Raw genomic sequence first — 22,502 nt, forward strand, 5'->3', positions numbered from 1 at the left:
GACCCAGAGCACGGTTAGAGACCTAAGAAAAAGCCATCTAAAAATGAAGCTGATGCTCTTGCACATTACCAGCCATAAGTGGATTCACAATACCACGTGAATGGAAGACTTCTTCGAAGAAAAACAACTTGCACATGTCCAAGCACAACACTAAATGGCAAAAGTATGCACAGCATGTGTATCTACTGCTATATATGCCACAGCTTTATGTGTGTGTGTGTATGTATATATATATATATATATATATATATATATATATATATATATATATATATACACACACACATATATACACATACACATATATATCCGGAAGGAAGGTGTGCAACATCTGTCCCTTTAGATGGCAGAGAAAATGCATAACAGGGGGATTTATATTAAGTGGTTAGGACAATTGATTTCCTATACAACAATGGTACCACAACAGAACCCTGTAAGTGACCGTCACATACCACACTCAAGGGATTACAATGCAAAAAAATCGATAGGACGCAAATGTCTTTCAGTTGCTTTTTATTTGGTTTCACTTGCTTGTCTGGAACGAAAACATTCCAGCCCCAACACAGACATCTGCAAGCTGGAAGAAAGTAACCAAAAATGTGGGTAAAAGAATGGAAACGAGGACTGCTACACAAGGCATAACCACAGAAAGATAAAGAAATAGAAACAAGTTGTCATAAAACTTTCAAACGTCAAGGCAAAAATCCTTTCAACCCAGAATGAAAACCGCACTTTGCTGTAAAAAAGACTTCGAAATAGGAATTGATGGCCAATTAGTTGTGAACCAGCATGCAAAATTCTGAAAAGTCACATTCATTAAAAATAGAGCTGGGCAACGTAGACATTTTCTTCCATCACCAAAGAACGAACCTAATACTTTATCATGTAAACCTCACCGTGGACATTGTATTTGGTTTAGTCCAGTGACAAACAATAAATTAATCTTTCCAGACTACACACTTCATCTAGTCTAATACAGGAGCTATAGGATTTCTCTGGTTTACTCGCTTGCTCACAAACGTAATTCGCAAACGTTCTATAGGGTAGCATCACTATTCAAATTGGAATAGTGCTGTTCATTTTTTTTTTATTTAATAGCTTTGAGTGAGCCCAATATGGTCCTAGTGAATCTTAGGATGACAACGATGGTCCTATAAATTGGAGAGAATGTGGATTATTTGGGACTCCTTAAAACATCAGCAGTTGCCATTTAAGAACCCAGTCCAAAACATATCAAACATTAAGTAAACTTCATGCTTTGCCTGCTGTGGCCTTCTACCGTATGCACGCGAAGGAGCTATGACTGTACACCATCACCACTGTCCTGAAGAAAATACTTTTGTTTCAAGGAGTCAGAGCAGGAATGCTCAGAGTGGCTGCAATAGACATCCAGGAGCACACACCTTCCATTACTTATGTTGGAGGCAGGCTCCTTCAGCGCAATCCTGCTCATACCTCAAAGAGCATAAGAGATGAGAGCACAGTTAGGATGGACTTTTCAAACTGAATGTATATGTAAAAAAAATGGGCTAAAAACCTACTGAGAGGATGTGAAAATAGGAGGTTCAACTCAGGATATCCTTAATGGCGACCAAAGACCCATTTATTTATATTATGTCCCTGCTTAGTGCTGGGTACTTTGTCACCAGAGAGCTCAACTAGTGCTTCCACAGAGCTTGTTCACTAATCAGTGCTATGAAACGTTTGCCGAGGGGCTTTTGCATGTCATGTAAACAGCCGCATTACCAAGCTGTTTTTATAGAACAAACATCCCACTCCAGGATCTAGGCCAACTTGAGATGTTCAGTTTTGGCCCAGCACAAAGTGCCTACCCTGTTTTCATAAAAAGAGTGCTTAGCTGGAAACTTAAACTAGAATGTAAATGTAACACTTATGAATCTGGGCTGCTCAAACTGCACCACACACGGAGCGTTAATTTTCCGTTTTGTTCCACAGCACCATTTTATCCTATGCATTTTTCGAACAACACTAATGTCATTTTGAACTATATTAGCACAAATGTCTTAAATCTGTCATTGTTTAAATGTTAGTATTTATAACTGAAGAAAAGAAATTGGTATGCGCGTGGACTATGACTAAGGGCACTTTGAAATTCTGAAAAAGGAGCCTGAAGGTGGTTTGAATGATTCGGAAAGTTCGCTCCCATCAACCATCTCATGAGTGTTATGTTGAACCAATGACTGTTACACAGACCTGTAGCAATCAAAACCAGTAGAAGGCAACCCTGTCCTATTCCCGCAACTAAATCACTTGCTGTGTTTGCACAGTAAGAAAGAAGATTGAGCGCAATATTCAAAGTGGCAAATTGAATAATCGTGTGTGAAAACATTCGGAAAAAAAAATACTTTTGGTGTCATATTTCACAAAACAACAAAGTGAAGATTTCCCAGTGTAGGTGTGAACTGCTGCATGGAAGGCTTTTGGAGCAACAAATGCAGCCAGCTTTGAACTCAGACGTGCGATGAAGAGTACATGCTAAAATATAGCTCTACGGTCGCCCTCGTGTACATTTTTGCAATATTATTTGCTAACTGGAGAGTGAGCTAAAAGATGTGCCTCGCTCACTTTCAGCATTCGTTTCAACCACCACTAACTTGTTTTTTTTTAATGTAGTTTTGTAGAATTTTCTGTTTTCAAGGCTGAGGTGCACATGCCAATTAATGATCACAGCATTCAGTCAAGGCTTGGGTCAAATCTCATCAATAAATCATCTCAATTTGTTCCTGTGAATACTTGAACAAAGTATTTAATTTACATTATACTCAAATCAGCACTTTCCCTCCACACTCTCACCGTTACCATAGTGTGTTGCACTCCTGTACTCCTGGGTCAGGCTTGCATAATTATTGTGGGTATACCATGTCCATTCCAACACTGACATTATACATGAGTTAGCTTACCGAGCGACTTTCTAGTCTTGGATGACTAGCTCAACCAGTACCCAATTTGAATTTTCTTAAGCCATATCGCAAAACCGCTTTGGTGTGGCGGTGGACGGAGCAATCAGTTGGAAACACCACAAGGGTGATTCTCTTTACTCTGGGCCATAAAAGCAACTGTCTAAATGTATTTACTTGATTTCTGCTCACAGGCCAACAAAAAAGACATGGCCTGTTTCCTTGAGAGCAAGCTGCATCGCCCTGCTGAAAAGATTTCGTAGTTTATAAATGCTCTCAGTATCACAAGCAGCCAGAAAACTGCAGCCTGTCTCGACCTGAACCTAGCAGTCTGCGTGTTCTTAAGGTGTTGCTGGCACTACAACTATGCTACTGACAAGGAAGCGCGAGTAATCACCCGTCCAAGAATTTGCAAGGAAGGCTGAATGACAAGAATAGGTAATGAGACAAAGCAGGTTCTTTGTATGTTACAGGGTCATTTTTATGACTGAACCGAAAGTAATAATTGCTCCTTGCATATTGCAGTGCCACAGGCTACACTGAAAAGGGATGCAAATCCTGATTCTACACACCTTGAATGGGAGGTGTAGAAAAGGTTTCTACAAAAGATAGGGCAAGGTTCAAGTGCATGTCGAATGCTAAAGAACCACTACCAAAATCTTTGAAAATCATTATGTCCCTTGCAAAACTTATTATGATATAATGGTCCTAATTCTATCCAACATGAGCAGCTTTTATTACTGTGTATGAACACACAAACACGTCCCACTGATGTAGTTAAGAACAATCAGAACTACTCTCTATTTTTCATAAGTCACAGGGATGTGTTAAGAGGATATTCCAATAATTTGATGTTGGGGAGATACTGTTTGTAGTGCATGTACATTTGTTGCACAACCACTCCTCAAGGAAGACATTTAATCAGCAGCATTCAATTTAATGCAGCCACCTTACCTAACAAACACACAGCATAGGAGGTAGATGCAGTTATCACCTACCGTATATGGTATAGACCCCACCACAAAGTTATTGTATGTGCAGTGCCCCAGAAGAGTACTCAAACTATTTCATGAATCAAGGTTTTCGCGGAGCATAAGGCTTTCTAGTTGATTTAATTGCAGAAACTAAAAATAAAAAAATATTCTAGGTAGATCCAAGACCACTTAGTCCAGCAGGCTGTAGTAATTACATTATGGAGACACTGAAATTAGCTGTCTTTAACATACGTATCTCAAAGACCGTTTAGCAATTATACCCACCCCCTCCTCTACTATACCTCAAACGGTAAAGAGAAGCATAAAAACAGGGCGCTCAGATCAGCACCAGAGGCAGCTCGAAGCAAGTCACAAACCTTGACTTCAGGGTACCATAGCCAACAGAAAGCAGGATCCACCTTCCTATACTGTACAGCGCTGGGATCACCAAGCAATCAGCATTTCAACAGTATCAGTTTCCAACATGCTCACTCCTGGCAGTATAACACTGGCCTGTAATGCTGAAGTTTCGTTCTCTGGTTTTGGCTCTCCAGCCAGGAATTTAAGGAAGGCCAATGTAATAAAAGACAAGCTCTCAAGTCCATCACCACTTTAAGTGACGTCTTCGGCAGCCAATAATACCAAGTTTATAGCTTTCTGCACTTCGATAAGGACACAGACTAAAAAATGAGTATTTCACATCAAAACAGGAATTCACTTTTTGGAACGTGATAAATGAATCCTCATCCTCGAACGACAACAAAATTGTTGTACTGTACGACTGTTCATCTTAAAAACCTATAAACACCTCCCCTGAGGTCTACCAAGGTGATAACACTACCGTGTGGGTAGTCACTGGCATGGCACTGTCAAGAAACGCATGCAGGTCATCTGACTAGCTGTGCGAGGTAGATGGTCACAGCATTTTAAAAAGAACAGATCCTTCGCCCCTCATCAAAGTGAAGCACAGCATACTTCATTCCAAGCAAACTGCCAGCACACGGTTAGGAACGTTTCCCATTTCATAATTTCTTAAATAACTAGGCCTAGAAGCATTTGTGCTGTCAGGGAGTGAAATAACATTTGGCATGAATACGACAAGGCCACACAGTTTATAAAAACAAGACCAAATTGCTTAATAGGATAGCGATAATGGTCCAATGATTGAAGTGGTGCAGCTTTACTTAAAAGGTATGATGGAACTAAAGTGGGAGCCCATCTGCTCAAACTGGTGATGCGGCGCTGCTGAAGACCACCCATAGCTAAAGAAAAGATCACAGTGAGAGAGGAGCTGACACTGGTGTGCAGAGATCATGCAGAACAGGATGGATGAAATTTAGTGCCAAAAACGATTGATACAAATGAGATTATATTTGGTTGGACAATAAGTAACCAGGGTGAAGGAATCAGATTAGTCAGCAAATTTCAGATTGATTTGGACCCAACAAAGTGGCGGCATCTCAAAGGACTTGCACCTTGTGTATGTATGTGATAAAATGGTACGTAACCATGGATTACGAAGAGCGGGGTAGATAGAAAAAAAGACACTAACAGAACCATCAACTTGCAACAAAATAGTCTCTTGTTATAGGGTCCAGTCTTGTACACCATTGGGGTTTCATTTTTGGCTGGAATTCGGTTGCAACGAGATGGGCAGTAGCTACCAAAGCTGGGGAGCGTCCGCTGCAGTGTCCAGCAAAGCTTTATCAGACAAGCAGAAAAGTGGCTATGCCAACATTCTCCAAAACCAAGCTTGAGCAGCAGAAAGAATCCTTCTTCCAGGTACTATTTGCAAGTGTGTTAAGTCTGCTATACCCCAAAATAACAGATGAACAGGGGAAGCGGTGTTAGGCTCGCGGGAGCCGGCACATCTCACACTGGTCTGTCCCAGACTGGTTCATGAAGGTGCAGTGCAGACAGGCCCACATCGCAGATGGGGCCGGGTTTACAGACGTGCCCACAGCACCATATTCCTGAATACCGGAGGGCTGAATACCAACTGTGCCTATGGGAAATAAAGAAAAAAGGAAAGAAATGATCACCAATAAAAAATAAACTGAGATGTGGCAAAGACGTTAACTAAGAAGTGCCTAAGGATAGCTTAATGTGGATATGTATCTAATGTTAATATGTGTCTGATGTCGAAAAAACACAAGAATTTATTAACACAGGTTTCACATGGCACCAGTTCCTGCTCTTGCTGTAAGGGTGAGAATCACTGCACAGGATTGGTTGTGACAAGTTTCAAGGAACGAGATATAAAGATGAACAGGAAGTAATTATTGTGGAATTTCCAAAGTGTTATTTCCTTTATGGACCTCGCATCTTTTTAGCTCACCCACTATTCTCTATTCTTTTCCCAATTGACGTAATGTAGACATGTGTTGAGAACTATATGACTTGGGGAGGTTTATTAAAAACTGTGGAGGATTTCCCATCACACAACTTCAAATTACTTGGGAGCTTCTTCTTAATTGATTTAAGTACAGAAGAAGCAAGAAAGGGGTCGAAACTGTCTTCTAATGATGCTTTTAGAAAACTGGAGCTCTCTGTTAGAGGATGCTGGAATCAAGGATGACATCAGAGATCTGCGAGTGTATACCTGATGTGGGAAGAGGTATTCTGTAAGTAATCTCTAAATATATACTTAAACACTGTTTCTAAAGTGTAATCAAAACTGCAGAGTGTATTTAGGTTATAGAATTGCCTTGCATTTTTGTTAGCAACAATTATTTTGAGTTTGAATCAGCTGCAGCACAATGACCAAATCACAAACTCACATCAAGCACTTAATCGAATCGCCACACAGCTAGTACAAGATCCTTAAAGTGTGCGAAACTCCCTGAACAGTACGACACATCTGACAGAATAACAAACACGGCACCTCAATCTAGAATGCATACTCACACCCCCATTCCTAAGCAACACAGATCTCAGTTATGTAAATTGTCAAGTCTACATGTTGGATACTGCTGTACATATGAGTCCAAGATGCTACCCTACCTTATCAATCTAACATCCTCAAAACTCCTAATCTAGATGAACAGATGTTTTCCCTGTCTTCTCTGTCCATGTACTGAAGGACCAGCAGTCCACCAGCCAGGAAGTCTTTCTTTTCCTTATTGACTTGAGCAAACGACCTCGCTACATCCATTAACTCCTTGCCTTATGATAGTCACTTTTGCCACCAACAGCAATTTCAAGAAGAACTTCCATATTTTGGGTACAGATTTCCTCCCACTCAGGGAAACACAATCCTAAAACGGCAGTGGCTGTTCCACTTCTATTGTGAAGCCAATTAAGGCCTGTACAGATGCTAACGTCTCTTTCCAGGATATCCTTAAAACCAGGCAAGCCCACCACACAAAGGGGGCTCCCTTCCTTCCCCTTTATGTCCGGAGCCTTCAAAAGGGGATGTCATGTGAAAGTTCAACATGAGTACCTTCATGGCCAGGGGGTTCAATCAATAAGACAAAAAGCAGGGGTGACAGAGGACGCTCCTATCTAGTACCTATGCCAAGTTCCACAGATCCCGGGGCACCCTTGCCAGAACAGTGTCAATGAAAGTATTTTCAGGTCCGAACATCTGCATAACCTCAATCATCAAGGACTAAATCAACCTGTTGAAGGTTTCTCTGCGTTTAATGTAGTAAGGTGAGTCAAGCATCCTACTTGAGCCAGCTGCATAAAGGATGGGAGAAGATCTATTGCCTTGATATAGCTAATAACTGCTCCATCATTTACAAAATGAAAGTCCTCAGCAAGGATCAAAGAACCCTTAGTAAAGCTCAGTATTCAATGCAATTGTGTGGAAAAGGTACTGTTTTGACCCTGTGTTCCTCAAACACCCATGAAGAGATTCTGTTTAGCTTGTCGCACAATGAAAGGATTAGAACATTTCAGAAGACCCCCACCAGAACTGGTCTTAGGTACATTTGTCTGAGACTAGTGATGACAAAAGCCGTGGTGATTCGGGGCTGGCCAGAGGGGCTGGGGGTGTATTATTAATTGAAAGTGTAGAAGAAATTGAGCCAAACAGATGTCACAGTGAAAAGTGCAGCATAGTCGTGCAGTGAGGGTGGAATTATTGGCATTTGTTATGGTTAGTGACAATTTCATGCTATAGAAGGGGAAGTATAATCATAAACTGATGAGCTTTACATCCAACCACTCATCGGTATTTTAAAGGATCTATTTAAAGAGATAATCCCAAAGCATGTCAGCAAGACCCAGCATATTACTTACTGCAGAGCTGCTCGATTGTTGCCCACTGTTCTGACTTTTTCCAGGTCTGAGCTAGTTCTTCATTCTTCAATTTTACGGCATCCAGAAGCAAGCTGATGCTATCCTATTGGGTAAAGCAAAAGAAACCTACCATAAATAAACAAAATCCAATGACATTCTACAGGGGTAAGCCCTCAGAAAAAACAGCATAATTTTCAAAACAAGAAGCTTCCAAGTTTCACCGTCAAGATCCAGCTCAAATTATGTTAATTCTACAAATGTATTTAGCACAACACTGGAGAGGCAAAGCGTATCAGTACATATTTGTAGCTTTAAATGCCATACATATAAATCAACATAGATGACAGGAGTAATAGTTTTCCAATCGGTGACGTGATTTTCAAATGCTTTCATTGTGTGTCATAAAATCCACAGCCAAAATCCACAGCCTACGTGTTTCGCCCAACACGGGCTTCGTCAGGGCTTGGTATCGTATCTCGGTACTACACTGGCTCCATAAATGGGTGTTTCCATTAATGGGGTTCCAAAGACTGGCGAAAATGTCCCACTTCCTGAGACCACGCTTTGGTTAAATCAGGTATTGTCTCCTCGGTATTCTTTCCGGAAGTGTGCCCACACTTCCGGAAAGAATACCGAAGGAGAAGGGCTCTGACATAGGAGACAGTACACTGTGCCCTAATCGGCATGGTATAGCGATACGGCTAAATTTGAAGTTTTCACCTCATCCTCCGAAACAAGGAGTTTGATAGCATACAAAGGATCAGGAGCCCTGAAGAAGCCCGTGTTGGGCGAAACGCGTAGGCTGTGGATTTTGGCTGTGGATTTTATGACACACAATAAAAGCATTTGAAAATCACGTCACCGATTGGAAAACTATTACTCCTGTCATCTATGTTGATTTATATGTATGGCATTTAAAGCTACAAATATGTACTGATACGCTTTGCCTCTCCAGTGTTGTGGTAAATAAGTTTATATGTTAAGACCATTTCTGGTGGCTGGTCTTAGGAGGTGGGCAAGAGTGAAAAATGTAAACGCTTACCAAAGAACGGTTGTAACAACTGTCTGTTAGTGCAGCAATAGTACCTGCCACCATTTCTGTGTTGTAAACAATTCTACAAATGTATATATTTCTTTAATAGAGTACCTTCTTTGTGGCACTTCAGGGCTACGTTTTCCTTTTCAGCTTATCATTAACTAAATAGGTGGTTTCACAATAACAGTGAGTTAAGTGTGAGAAAACATTTAGTAGTCAATCAATAAATATATCTTTATTCGATTTTAAGAGATAGAATCATAAAAGTCAAAAGCAAAACAATACATTTCATTAAGAATATAAATCAGATAAAATACCATTATGTTGACTTCAATACACCAGAAAGAAAGCGAGATAAACAAGCATTGGCATAGCCAATAGGTCTCGCCTTTGGGGCCTAATAAGTGTTTAGGCAGAGCTATTGACTTTGCCAATGTGTTTAAGCTGTGCTGTAGAGAAGTGTGGATGCTGTGCAGCATGCTGAAAAGTTGTAATAAAAAAAGTGCCAGAAGCATTTTTGTTACCTTATATATGATCAAGAAGGCATTATGTCCAACAAAACGACCACATTAAAAAATGTATGTACAATAACATTTTCCTCATTTTTCTTTTGTTCTTGCAATGCTGACAACTTGTTTTTGCCTATTCCAATGGTTGTTTAAGATTTTTTTTGAGGGGGCATAAACAATTGGAGGTTGAAGGATGTTAACTAGTACCCGTATTAGAACACTAGCGGCGGCCAGATGCTAGTGGAGAATCAACAGACGGCAGATTCCGAGAGCAGGCTGAGGTGGTGTTGAGTGATGTTGAGGTGGTAGTGGTGGTGTTTGGGGCTGAGACGATGCTGGATGATACTTAGGTCTTGCTGAGTGATGATGTAGTGGTGTACTACTCAAAGACGATGCTGATTGATACTGATGTGGTGTTGAGTGATCTGGTGGTGCTGAGTGATGCGGCGGTGCGCTGAGTGATGCTGTGGTGGTGGTGCTGACTGATGCTGTGGTGTGCTGAGTGATATTGTTGTGGCCCTGAGTGATGCTGTTGTGGCCCTGAGTGATGCTGTGGTGGTGCGGAGTATTGCTGTGGTGGTGCGGAGTGTTGCTGTGGTGGCGCGGAGTGTTGCTGTGGTGGCGCGGAGTGTTGCTGTGGTGGCGCGGAGTGTTGCTGTGGTGGCGTGGAGTGATGCTGTGGTGGTGCGGAGTGATGCTGGAGTGATGTGGTGACGCTGAGCGATGCTGTGGTGACGCTGAGCAATGCTGTGGTGACGCTGAGCGATGCTGTGGTGACGCTGAGCGATGCTGTGGTGACGCTGAGCGATGCTGTGGTGACGCTGAGCGATGCTGTGGTGACGCTGAGCGATGCTGTGGTGACGCTGAGCGATGCTGTGGTGATGCTGAGCGATGCTGTGGTGACGCTGAGCGATGCTGTGGTGACGCTGAGCGATGCTGTGGTGACGCTGAGCGATGCTGTGGTGACGCTGAGCGATGCTGTGGTGACGCTGAGCGATGCTGTGGTGACGCTGAGCGATGCTGTGGTGACGCTGAGCGATGCTGTGGTGACGCTGAGCGATGCTGTGGTGACGCTGAGCGATGCTGTGGTGACGCTGAGCGATGCTGTGGTGACGCTGAGCGATGCTGTGGAGACGCTGAGCGATGCTGTGGAGACGCTGAGCGATGCTGTGGAGACGCTGAGCGATGCTGTGGTGGCGCTGAGCGATGCTGTGGTGGTGCTGAGCAATGCTGTGGTGGCGCTGAGCAATGCTGTGGTGGCGCTGAGCAATGCTGTGGTGGCGCTGAGTGATGCTGCTGTTGCGCTGAGTGATGCTGTGGTGGTGAGTGATGCTGCTGCGACACAGTGTCTTTGCTAGTTACAGTGGGTAGAAGAGGGGTAGAAGAGAGGTAGAGGAGTAGAAGAGTGGTAAAAATGGATAGAAGAGGGGTAGAAGAGGGGTAGAAGGGGTAGAAGAGGGGTAGAAGAGGGATAGAGGGGTATAAGGGTAGTAGAGGGGTATAAGGGTAGTAGAGGGGTAGAGAGGTAGTAGAAGGGTAGAGGGGTGGTAGAAGGGTAGAGGGGTGGTAGAAGGGTAGAGGGGTGGTAGAGGGTGGTAGAGGGGTGGTAGAGGGTGGTAGAGGGGTGGTAGAGGGTAGTAGAGGGGTGATAGAGGGGTGGTAGAAGGGTGGTAGAAGGGTAGTAGAGGAGTAGAAGAGGGGTAGAAGAGGGGTAGAAGGGTAGTAGAGTGGTAGTAGAAGGGTAGAGGGGTAGTAGAGGGTTAGTAGAGGGGTTGTAGAGGGATAGTAGAGTGGTAGAAGAGGGGTAGGGGTAGAAGAGGGGTAGAGGGGTAGCGGGGTAGAGGGGTAGCAGGGTAGAAGAGGGGTAGCAGGGTAGAAGAGGGGTAGAGTGATAGAAGAGGGGTGGTAGAGGGGTAGAAGAGGGGTAGACAGGTAGAAGAGGGGTAAAGGGGTAGTAGAAGGTTAGAGGGGTAGTAGAAGGGTGTAAGAGGGGTAGAAGAAAGGTATATGGGTAGAAGAGGGGTAGAAGAGGGGTAGTAGAGAGGTAGAGGGGTAGTAGAGAGGTAGAGGGGTAGTAGAGAGGAAGAGGTGATGTAGAGGGGTAATCAGGAGCTTCCCCTTGAAGACAGGAGCTGCCCCTTAAGATGCGGGAGGGAGGCAGGAGCTGCCCCTTGAAGGCATTGTCCTTTTTAAAGTATTCGTGAAATTGTTTTGTATATGTTTTAAACTATTTATTGTAATATGTATTATGTTGTTTGGAGACCAATGGTCTAATAAACGTACTTTTACTGACAAATAGAGGGGGGGTAGAGGGGTAGAAGAGGTGTAGAGGGGTAGAAAAGGTGTAGAGGGGTAGCAGGGTATAAGAGGTGTAGAGGGGTAGAAAAGGTGTAGAGGGGTAGCAGGGTATAAGAGGGGTAGAGGGGTAGAAGAGGGGTAGAGATATAGAGGGGTAGAAGAGGGATAGAGAGGTAGAGGGGTAGAAGAGAGGTAGAGGGATAGAAGAGAGGTAGAGTAGAGGTAGAGGGGTAGAAGAGAGGTAGAGTGGAAGAAGAGAGGTAGAGTAGAGGTAGAGGGGTAGAAGAGAGGTAGGGATATATAGGCAAATGAAAAGGAAGCTATTGACTTCAGGAATGTGAAAGAAAGCTCTATCTTGAAAGCTGATTACAAGGATCTCCTGAGAAACACAGCAAAACTTTCAAACTAGAGTCATTTGAAAGTTTTGCAGCGTTTCTCACCAGATGCTTGTAAACATGAATAACCTGATTCATTTAATTTAACAGTGGGATCCGCCCAGGATTGCTTAGTAACGCAAATGACAAGGAAGCTATCGACTTCAGGAATGTGAAAGAAAGCGCTCGTATCTTGAAAGTTGATGACCCATGACGAGAGAGGAAAGCCAGATGGCGCCTCTGCTAGTAAGCGCGCGCCCGAACGCGTAACCGCAAGCTCTAGGCCACAGTGGTAACATTTTCTGAAGCCCACTTACTAAAAGTCTCGCCAGAGCAACACATGCGCTAGCTCAGGCGAGACCTAAAAACAGCACACTGTGGGAGTGCTTAAGAACTGGAGAAACAGTAAAGCAGGTTTCACTTGGTTAAAATTCATTGTCTTCAAGAGTGGAAGTATATATTTAAAACGCAAATAGTTGTATTTCGAGAAGACCATAACTATGTGCAATGTATCATTAGTGGAAACATTGTCACAATCGCACACAGGGAACCTAGCATCATTAAAACAACCACGATTAAAAGGCACAAACCGCGGGAACAGATTAAGCCTGAAAAAAGTCAGCAGTCGTCGATGCGGACGTGGCATGTCCAAGACAAGGTACGGCTCCAAGCTGCTTACTGTTTTCACTATAAGTGCGTGAGGTGCTAGAAGCTTGATCTGGGCTAAGGCCTCCCGAACTTCTGTCATCTTATCTCTGAATGCTTCTTTGACACATCTTTTATCGGTCTGAACAATACCACTTGGATCATGACAAAGTTCTGGTCTCCCTAAACTTTTCATTGTGGAGGAAATACAGGCCAGTCAGGGGATCAGAGAAAAGTTACCCAGGTTCATGCACTCTTTTATGATCAATCTGTTGAACTTTTAGGTTTAGAAGCCTCAAAAGTCGAAGGAATACGCAGATCTTTACACTGCGTACTAGAACACTGAGAAGGGGGATCAGTCCTCCAGCATTATTTTGATGCTTAGTCCTACGATCCTGTGCTCGTAGTTTTGAGTTATTAGATAAATGCTGATTTAAAGATGTTTTGCAAAGTTATTTATTCAGCGCTTATACAGAGCCACAGCTGGTTCAGTGCATCGCAAGTCGGTATATTTTTGGTTAAAACTTAAGTGAAGCAAGCTTGTCATAATACATTTGAATATTAAAGATATAAGCACGAAACAGAGGTCCTTCCAGCCAGCGAGATGAGCAGGAAATGAAGTGGCAAAAAGGGGGGTAAGATTAAAATGTTAATAAAATAACGCAGGGAACGACACATCGTTCAAGGAAACAGAGGTTTAAAATGCCTACTATGCAGGACAGTGAGAGTGGGGTCGGTAAAAAGGAAACCGTGACTTAAGTAGGTTGTACAATGTCGCAACATCCTGCCTCCAGAGCTTATACTGTGATGTATGTCAGTAATCTGCACAGATAAGCAGGGGAACCAGGTTTCTCTGAAGAATGCTGCATTAAGATTGTATATGATGTCTGCTATGTACGGGCCATGCAGTATTGCGGAATGCCTACTGTGTCTTAGGAGTGAGAAGTGAATTTTGGCTTTGGAGTTGCAAGTGTTACGAGTACAAGTGTGGTGTGTGCGCCGGAATATTCTTCAATTTTGGAAATGTGTAGTTCAGACAGATCAATAGCAGTTGTCTCAAAGGTGTAGTTGGGTTTTCCTCCAAGGGGTCGCATTGCCTGAGCCCTAAAAGATCAGAGCAAGACAGAGGATGGAAAAGCAAATATGATTGTGCAAGTTCACCTGGTTCCATCAGAGGATCTTTTTGCAAGGCTTCCTGACAACAAGCTGTGCTTTGAGGACCTTTACTTTTGTAAAATGCAGTACTTACAGAATTTTTCATGTCCGCTAGCACACTTCTGTCAGTACCACAGTTGATGTGTGCGGCTCTTCTCCACCATGACCAGTATGCATGCGAAATAAAAATACTTTCTTAAACTGGATATACCTCTGGCTCCATAACCATTTTCAGTTGCACTCAGCTCCTTAACTAGAAGAAGAAGCCACTTACCTTTGGTTATCTGGCAGAGACTAGATCTAGTGGCAGATACCTTACCCTAGAATTTCCCCCGGTGTCAGACTGGATCCTGAAGGTTTTCCGTGAGCAGTACCCCTGCGTGCTTTTAGGTGGCATTGAACAGCTCCGCGTGCACCATCAGCACTGGATGTGACGTTGTGGTACCTATATAGGCGATGCCCAGGCGTGCGTCCGTCAGTTTTCCACACCATAAGCGCAGAGCAATGAATTACACTGACCACTGGTGTGAATTACTAGGGCATTAAAAGGGGTCAGCCCTGTCCTTAGGAATCCTTTCGCAGAGCGGGGAAGATCGGTGGGTTGGTAAGGAATCTGCGGCTAGATAGTCTCTACCAGATAAGACATTACCGAAGGTAAGTCACTTGTTCATTTGATAAAGACTTCTAGCCACAGATTCCTTAACTTAGGAGAGATACCCAAGCAATAGCATCCCTGGGGATGGGTCCGCAGACAAGTTTCATGCAAGGAAGACCTGCAGGACCGAAAAGGTTAAAATGTCCATCCTACAGACCTGACTGTCCAGGCTGAAGTGCTTCGTAAATGTGTGCAGAGATGCCCACGTTGCCACCTGACAGATGTCCAGGACTGGAACTCCACGTACTAACTCAGTGGTTGATGATTTAGCTCTGTTGGAATGAGCTTGCAAACCTTCAGGAGGTTGCTTCTTGGCCAATGCGTAGTAGATTTTGATGCGGAGTAGGACCCATCTATAGATGGTTCGCTTCTGCACCGCTGACCTTTCTTTGTACCAACATACCCCACGAAGAGTTGGTCGTCCACCCAGAATTCTTTCATGCGTTCAAGGTAGAATGAGAATGCTCTTTTTGGGTTAAGTCGGTGGAGACGCTCCTTTTCTTTAGAGGGATGTGGAGGAGTGTAAAAAGTATACAGGGTGATGATGGATAGGCCCCCATGAAATGGGGTTACCACTTTTTGGCAGAAAGGAGGCTCTTGTGCTATGGAGGTAAGACGGCTTAGGTGATATGGCCTGCAATTCACTCGCTCTGCGGGCATATGCAATTGCCACAAGAAATGCTATTTTCAATGTGAGAAGCCTGAGGAGACAATAGTGAAGAGGCTCGAAAGAAGCACACATTAAAAATGTCAGAGCTAGATTTAGGTCCCACTGAGACCTAATAAATACTGAATGTGGAAGGAGATTAACTAGACCTTTCAAGAACCTACCCGTAATAGGGTACTTGAACAATGAAAGTTGGTCAGGCAGCCGCAAGAAGGCAGAAAGAGCAGACAGATAGCCCTTGAGGGTGCCCAGAGCAGAGCTCTGCTGGGCAAGGGAAAGAATGAAGAATAAGACTTCAGAAAAGGGTGCAGAAAGGGGATCGTCATGTTTTTCAGCACACCATGTCACAAATTTCTTCCAACGCCAGGCGTATACCGTCTTGTTAGAGGGACACCTGGCTGCCAAGATAACAGTACAGAGTTTTCAAGGAAAGTTGAAAGCTGTCAACTGTCACTGCTCAATCTCCACACAAGCAGGCAGGAGAGGACAGGTTTGGGTGGACAGAAAATCCTCCCGAAGGGGCTGCCTGATCAGAGGATCAATAGCCATGCTTAGTAACTCAGAATACCAGACTCTCTGTGCCCCGTCCGGAGCCACAAGGATGACTTAGGCCCAGTTGCTCTTTATCTTCTTGTGAACTCTGGGTAGTAGTGGTATGTGGAGAAATGTGTACAGGAGGCCTGAGCTCCACTCGAGACAAAAAGTTTCTCTGAGCAAGTGCCGCCTTGGAAACTCCAGCACACAACACTGCTGACATTGTGCATTCCAGTGGTGGCGAACAAATCTAACCAAGGCTGTCCCCACTGCTGAAAGAGACCTTGCACCACCTCTGAATGGAGAGGCCATTCGTGATCCGCCAAGTATCTTCGTCTGAGTTTGTCCGCTCTGGCGTTCATAAATCTCGCCAGATGTTGAACCAACAGAGATATGGTCTGGCATTCCAGCCATGTACGGAGATGCAGGGCCTCATCACCAAGGGTCCAAGACTCCACCCACCCTGTTTGCTGCAGTACCACATGGCGGTGGTGTTGTCCGTGAACACCTGAACCAGCCTTTCCTGAATGGAGGGCAGAAAGGCTTTCAATGCCAGTCGGATCGCTCGGAGCTCCAGCATATTGATGTGGAGACCGCTTTCTGCCGGAAACCAGAGTCCTCTGATCTCCATCTCTCCAAGATGGCTGTCCCTTCCCAGGAGTGACTCATCTGTCACTACTGTCAGATCTGGTAGGAGAAAGGGGAGGGATCTGTTGCCACGGTCAAATTAAAGGGGATTTGCAGTAGGAGTTGATGTTTGGGTAGAAACATACCATGGATGCTGTTAGCTGGATGCCCGGCCTGGTCCTTGAAAGGGCTGGGAAGCCTGTTGTTGCCAAAGCTCATATTGACACTGTCTCGGCTGGTAACCCCTTCCAAAGCCTTGAAAAGGGGTGGTGCTGTTGGGGGAACTTCCAAATCAGCTGAATGGGGCCTAGAAAACCGGCGGTGGAATTGCTCTCTTTAAAATATTTTAAGGCGGAGACAAGTTTTGTTCTAAACAGCCTAGAGATGTCAAAGGGCATGCCCATTACAGATTGTTGGACACTGGAGGAGAAGCATGCTGGTTCACAATGCCCTACCTAGACAGTCAGTAGCTTTGTAACAGATCAAATAGAAAGTTTTGCCATATTGTGTCCATCCAAAATGAGGCCTTGAAGGACTAGAGTAAGTTCTTCTGGGAGAGCCGGCAATATGTCCGCTATCTTATCCTGTTGTGCTTGTTAATATTGGCCCAGAAGGCACAGTGTGTTAACCAACCTTAGATGTGTTTACCAGCCTTGGGACTACGCTAGTCAAGAGGACACCTCTCTTGAAGAATGTTTCTATGCGCTTTGAGTCCCTGTCAGATGACACGGTAGAGAATGCGTTAGGGTCCAGCCGACTCTTATAGGTTTGAACAACCAGACTTTCCAGAGTGGGATGCTGGAGAATAAAGTCTGGATCTCCCTGGGGGTAGGTCCATGTCATCATGCCATCTATCACCTGAACGGTAGGCAATACCCTGGTATGGCCCATGTGCCCATCAGGATATCAGTGAAGAAGTCACTGAATGTTAATAGGGGTTCTTGGCTTAGTTGACCGGGGTTCTGTCCAGTGGGGACATGGGCGTCTTCCCTAAGTTAGCATGAGCACGCTGCAAACTGTCCACTGCTTTGCACACGTTACTACATAAGCTTATTTTACACATGCTTCTTTTTCTATTTTCAAATGAGAACCCACTGCTGTGTTCACGCTTTACAGGTTCCAGGGATTTAGTCTGAATATTGCGAACAAGGTTGAATAACGATGCCCCTTGATATTCTGTTCTGGTCAGGCCCTAGCACCTAGACAAAACATACAGATGCAGCTGTTTGGGAATACATACTTCGGTCTTATTGGAATACACAGATAGGTAGCACACACTTAGAGAAGAAACTTTAAAGGGAGCAGAGCGTGACAACACCTATGATGTAGAACTACAATCTATAGGCTGAGGTACGGGGTCTGCATATAACACCCAGAGATTTTCTAATATGTAATCATGCTGCGTCTGTCAAGGGGAGGGAGGTTAGGCTAATCTGTCTCTTACTAGGACAGCTCCTTTTATGATCTACGGATTACTTGCTATGCTCACCGTATTTGTGTTATACATTTTTCTGCTCATTGTGGCACGTATACTGCATATCGGATCATGTTAGTTAAAATAAATATTTTAAACTTGTTTGTGTGTCCCTGTCAGATTTTATTGTGGACAAGTACAGTTCAGTTCAAAAACTTTATTCGGTTTATAGGCATAAAAGCACTAAGTAAAAACATTTATAATCAGAAGATACCTAACAATCCATGATTTACATACAAAATACGTCTTCTTCATAAAGATTCCCCAAAACAATTGTGGTTTGACAGCATAGTATCATCTCTTAGAGACTGGCAAAAGGTCTATATAGGGGGTCTAAAGGTCATTACTAATCGCATGGCTTCAAACCCTACCCAGTATTTATTCACAATAGATGATAAAATTCATATTATACAATCTAACTAGGGGATACAAGTTTACTCTGATATCTCATAGGTTAGAGCCTCCAGTTGTGCTAATTCTTTCCTTCTTCCTATGGCCATTGTAATAAATGATATAACGGATAAACAAATATCTCTATTTTCCAAGGTACATAACTAATTAAAAGCATCCTGATAATGGAAATATTTACCAATTTAAAAAAGGGGGGTTAAAAAACGTATCCTAAGATCCTAATAAAAAACGCAAAATTAAATAAAGTGCATTGTGCAAGTACAAGAGTGTGAGAGAAAGGGTGTGTCTTGTAACAGCGATTCCTGAGAGTCGGGAGTGTTGTGTTCTGGGGTGTCTAATCACTTGTTCCTCTGTGAGTGAGTAGGAGGGCATGTGATCACTATAGCTAGTCGGTCATGGGCACTAAGGTAGTAGGATGACTCAGTCCCTACATACTAAGGTCCCCTAATCCTAGGCATAGCACTGGGTTTGTTCAGAATCCCTGCCACATGGCGCCCCAAAGTTTGGTCTGGTACTTATTCATGGGACCCTGAGTAGCGCTTGTGCTCGTCCACAATACCCTTTTGCAGCTGCCCGGGGACGCACGAGGCGGAAGGGCTTAGCCTTCTACAGTTGTAAGTTACACCGTTTCTGTGGGTTTTTCAAGCTGAATTCTAAAAGGATTCTTTGACCTGTTTTGCGCTGAAGTTTTCTTTGACTTTCCATTATATAAGGCACAACTAGTTGTGATTCCGGCACATAGCCGGGCGGCGGTTACAAATTATTTGAATCCGCACGGGGTCCCCAATGCATGGGCTACCTTTATTTTCGTAGTAGAAGCGGATCCAGCATATGCTTTGAAGTATTTTATTCTTGGGTTACATTTCCTGCGGTTGATGCTAATGATAATTTTTTTCATACTTGCTCGGTTGCTGCTCCTCTGGCAGCGTACTGTCCTTAGGCGTTGATAGAAGTTTCATTGACATCCTGGGAGCATACCATTTGTTTAATAGTGCCCTGCCTCACCCAGGCTCTTTTGTTCGAATGGGCCCCTTGTCTAATGATGGGGCTACTTGACCTGTTTTGGCCGGTTTTACACCACATCACAATTATCTTAATGATACTATATACACAATTAGTACGAATTATACAGTTTATGTCTTGTGCACTTTTGGTAGCAACAGCTGGAGCTGCTCCTCCGGCCCTGGTTCAGGGTGGAGGTCTTGTGATTAGTCCCGTCATGATTAACTCAGTGATGGGCAAACGTCCTCAGAATCGTGAGGACCTTCCTTTTTAGATAGCACAGAAAACTGAACAGATTTAAGCTCTTTTTCCACATCTGAGCCCTATGGAGAAACACAAGATCCATCTAGCAGCCACTTCTTGTTTATCATTGTTGTGTATATTGTTTGAGATTTGCTTCTATGAAAAAATATCTGTTGTCTGTACTTTTTGTGTAAGTAGCAACTTTTTCTATTTTGCTCAACTGTCCTAAAACGTTTTTAACTAATTTGAATTAAAGAAATTAATTTTTAAACATTACGTGCGTTTACACTGAGTTTAAATATATCATGTTGTTAGCTGCCATGGTCTGTTGATTGTTATAGAACTTTAGTTGACTAGGGGTTTTTCTTCAATTGCATATTTGTCCTGCGATAGGAATTTCAAGTTCCAGCAGGGGGTCCTTGTTATTTACATTGAAACACAAGATCCTTACTATGTGTTTCCCAAGTGGTTTGACTCCCCCTCTAGCGGATTGCATCACCTGGGGGACAGTGTTTGCAGTAGTGTATACACTGTTCTTAGGCACCCCCTCCATGAGCGTACTGCTGAGCGTTATTAAACGAGTACAGGATGAACAGGGGCTGGCCCAATCCTGGACCCGGGGATGAGATTAGTGGGAACGTCCCTATTGTCTCTGATATGATTCTAGCTAATATTAAAAGTGAAGCAGTTTGCTTGCAGGTGCGCCAAATCCTAGCGACGGTGGCAGATGCTTACTGGGAGCGACAGTTGCCGATTATTATTGCAGATGTCTATACATCCCTAGGCCGCAATAATTTGGGAGTCAGACTTTTTACACAAGTACAAGTGAAACCCCCGCCGGACAAGGATGGTCGTCCAGTCTTTCCCAAGAAGGACTGGAACAAAAATTGGCAGCAACAGAAGCGTAGGGTCCCATGCGGGTTCGCCTTCACTGGACGCTTCTGAGGTTAGCTATGATTTATGTAACCGCTCTAAAATTAAGACACCTGAGAGGTTTCAGGTTCCTGATCCCCGTTCTCCTTGTTCCTTTCAGGACTCAACAGATCAACAATATGGCAAATGGGATAACAGGATCACATAAAGGGCAAGTCCACGCAGCAAAGACAAGACCCGCAGCACCAGTTTGCCATGATGGTCAAATGGGAGGAACCACCTTAGTATCGTGCCCACTTTCAGAAGAAAAAAGTTGCCTGTTTGACAGCAAAGTATGCCCCAGATGGTGAGAATCCTCCAGGAGTTGGGTGGTAACTCTCCTCGACATCGCAGCGGAAGTTACCATAGTTCGGCAGACACTTCACCAGCGTCTGAAGGCGAAAGCGACACTTATAACAGTTGAAACCACGGACACACGCGTAGCTTCCCCTGATAGTTTACCACATTGAACTTCAAATTAAAGGTGATATTACACGTATCCTAAATGCAGTCTTTTGGGACAATTTGACTTCTTCTTATGACATTTTTCTGGCAGAGGTTTGTCCTCGCGTCCTCTAGGGGCTAGGATGTTATTACCATGTTTCTCTTAATATGTCCCAGAGGAGACAAAACAGGCTTATGCTTCGGAGTGGGCTCTGACCTTAGCTCCTCCTTTATATCGCAATCAGGCGGGTTGGGATAGGGATTCACCTGTGCATGTAATTCCTTTGCGTTCTACACCTAAGTCTCAAATGTAATATCCCATTAAACGTAATGCTAAAGTGTCTGTTAGTGACATTCTGACATAGTTGGAATATCAGGGTGTTATTGAGCCCTGTGTTACATCAATGAATAATCCTCTTTTTCAGATGTTGTAACCAGACGGTTCATATGATATAGTTTTAGACTACAGACATTTGAATAGTCATGTTCTTACCTTTGCAGTACAGAACACACAGCTCTGCACTAGTGAATAACATAGTTAGTTAGAAATTCAAAACTACGCTACATATTTCCAATGGATTTTTCAGCCACACTTTGGCTCCTGAGAGCCATGACTTGACTGCATTCATCGCTCTCGGCAATCAGAGACGCTATGCCAGATTGCCTATGAGGTATAAGAATAGCCCCGGGTTTTTGCTGCACGCATAGTGTCGATTTTACATGAAATTGAGCGGCATGCATTTTTTTATGTCGACGATATTAAATTGACAGAAGATGAAATATATCAGCTTATGCATGTGGATCGCATAATTACACATTTTTCGACATTGGGATACAAATTCGTTTTTGCAAAATCCCATATTGCCTTCTTGGCAGTTATTTTTCTCGGTTATGAGTTGAATAATGAGGGTAGGGGTTTGGCACCCCACTTTTTGGAGAAATGCGTTCAATTGCAACCTCTGTCTACCCTTAAGAAGTTACAGCCTTTGCTGGGTGTCTTGAATTTTGACAGAGCTTACATTCCAGATTATGCCCAGCATCTCAAACCGCTATATGCATTGATACAATCTTCTTTCTCGTCTTCCAGAACACACCGCAGTACCATGGTCTTTGCAGTAGGATCGGCTTGCTACTCGGGTTTTGTTGACACGTGATAATACTACGAATTTGCTCATAAGGATTGTACCAGGAACATTAGATTTCACCTAAGTGACTTTTGATGAAGGGGACACAGTTCCCATTGCCTATAAATCACATTTATATAATCCTGCTGAAAAGCGTTTTTCTGCTACCAAAAATCTTTTGACAGGGGTGCAGATGGCAATTCTTAAAGAACGCTCTCTGGCTCAGGGCAAACGTATTTTTATGGTCTCGCCTGT

The 22,502-nt window shown here is 43.6% G+C and overlaps 1 protein-coding gene across 2 annotated transcripts in view; it reads right to left on the bottom strand.

Annotated features, from left to right (window-relative positions):
* Window positions 1-496: 496 nt before the first annotated feature.
* The window catches only part of NPLOC4 (NPL4 homolog, ubiquitin recognition factor), a 652,620-nt gene continuing 630,614 nt past the window's right edge, over window positions 497-22,502 (bottom strand). For both annotated transcript variants that reach the window (XM_078654232.1, XM_078654233.1), the window contains exons 16-17: window positions 8,138-8,240; window positions 497-5,897 (exon numbers count right to left, since the gene is read on the bottom strand). In XM_078654232.1, coding sequence (XP_078510358.1) covers window positions 5,740-5,897; window positions 8,138-8,240 — 261 coding nt within the window. In that variant the 3' untranslated portion in view covers window positions 497-5,739. The remainder of the gene's footprint in view (window positions 5,898-8,137; window positions 8,241-22,502) is intronic.

This window comes from Lissotriton helveticus, chromosome 7 (assembly GCF_964261635.1).
Source record: "Lissotriton helveticus chromosome 7, aLisHel1.1, whole genome shotgun sequence".
In the NCBI taxonomy this organism is placed as follows: domain Eukaryota; kingdom Metazoa; phylum Chordata; class Amphibia; order Caudata; family Salamandridae; genus Lissotriton; species Lissotriton helveticus.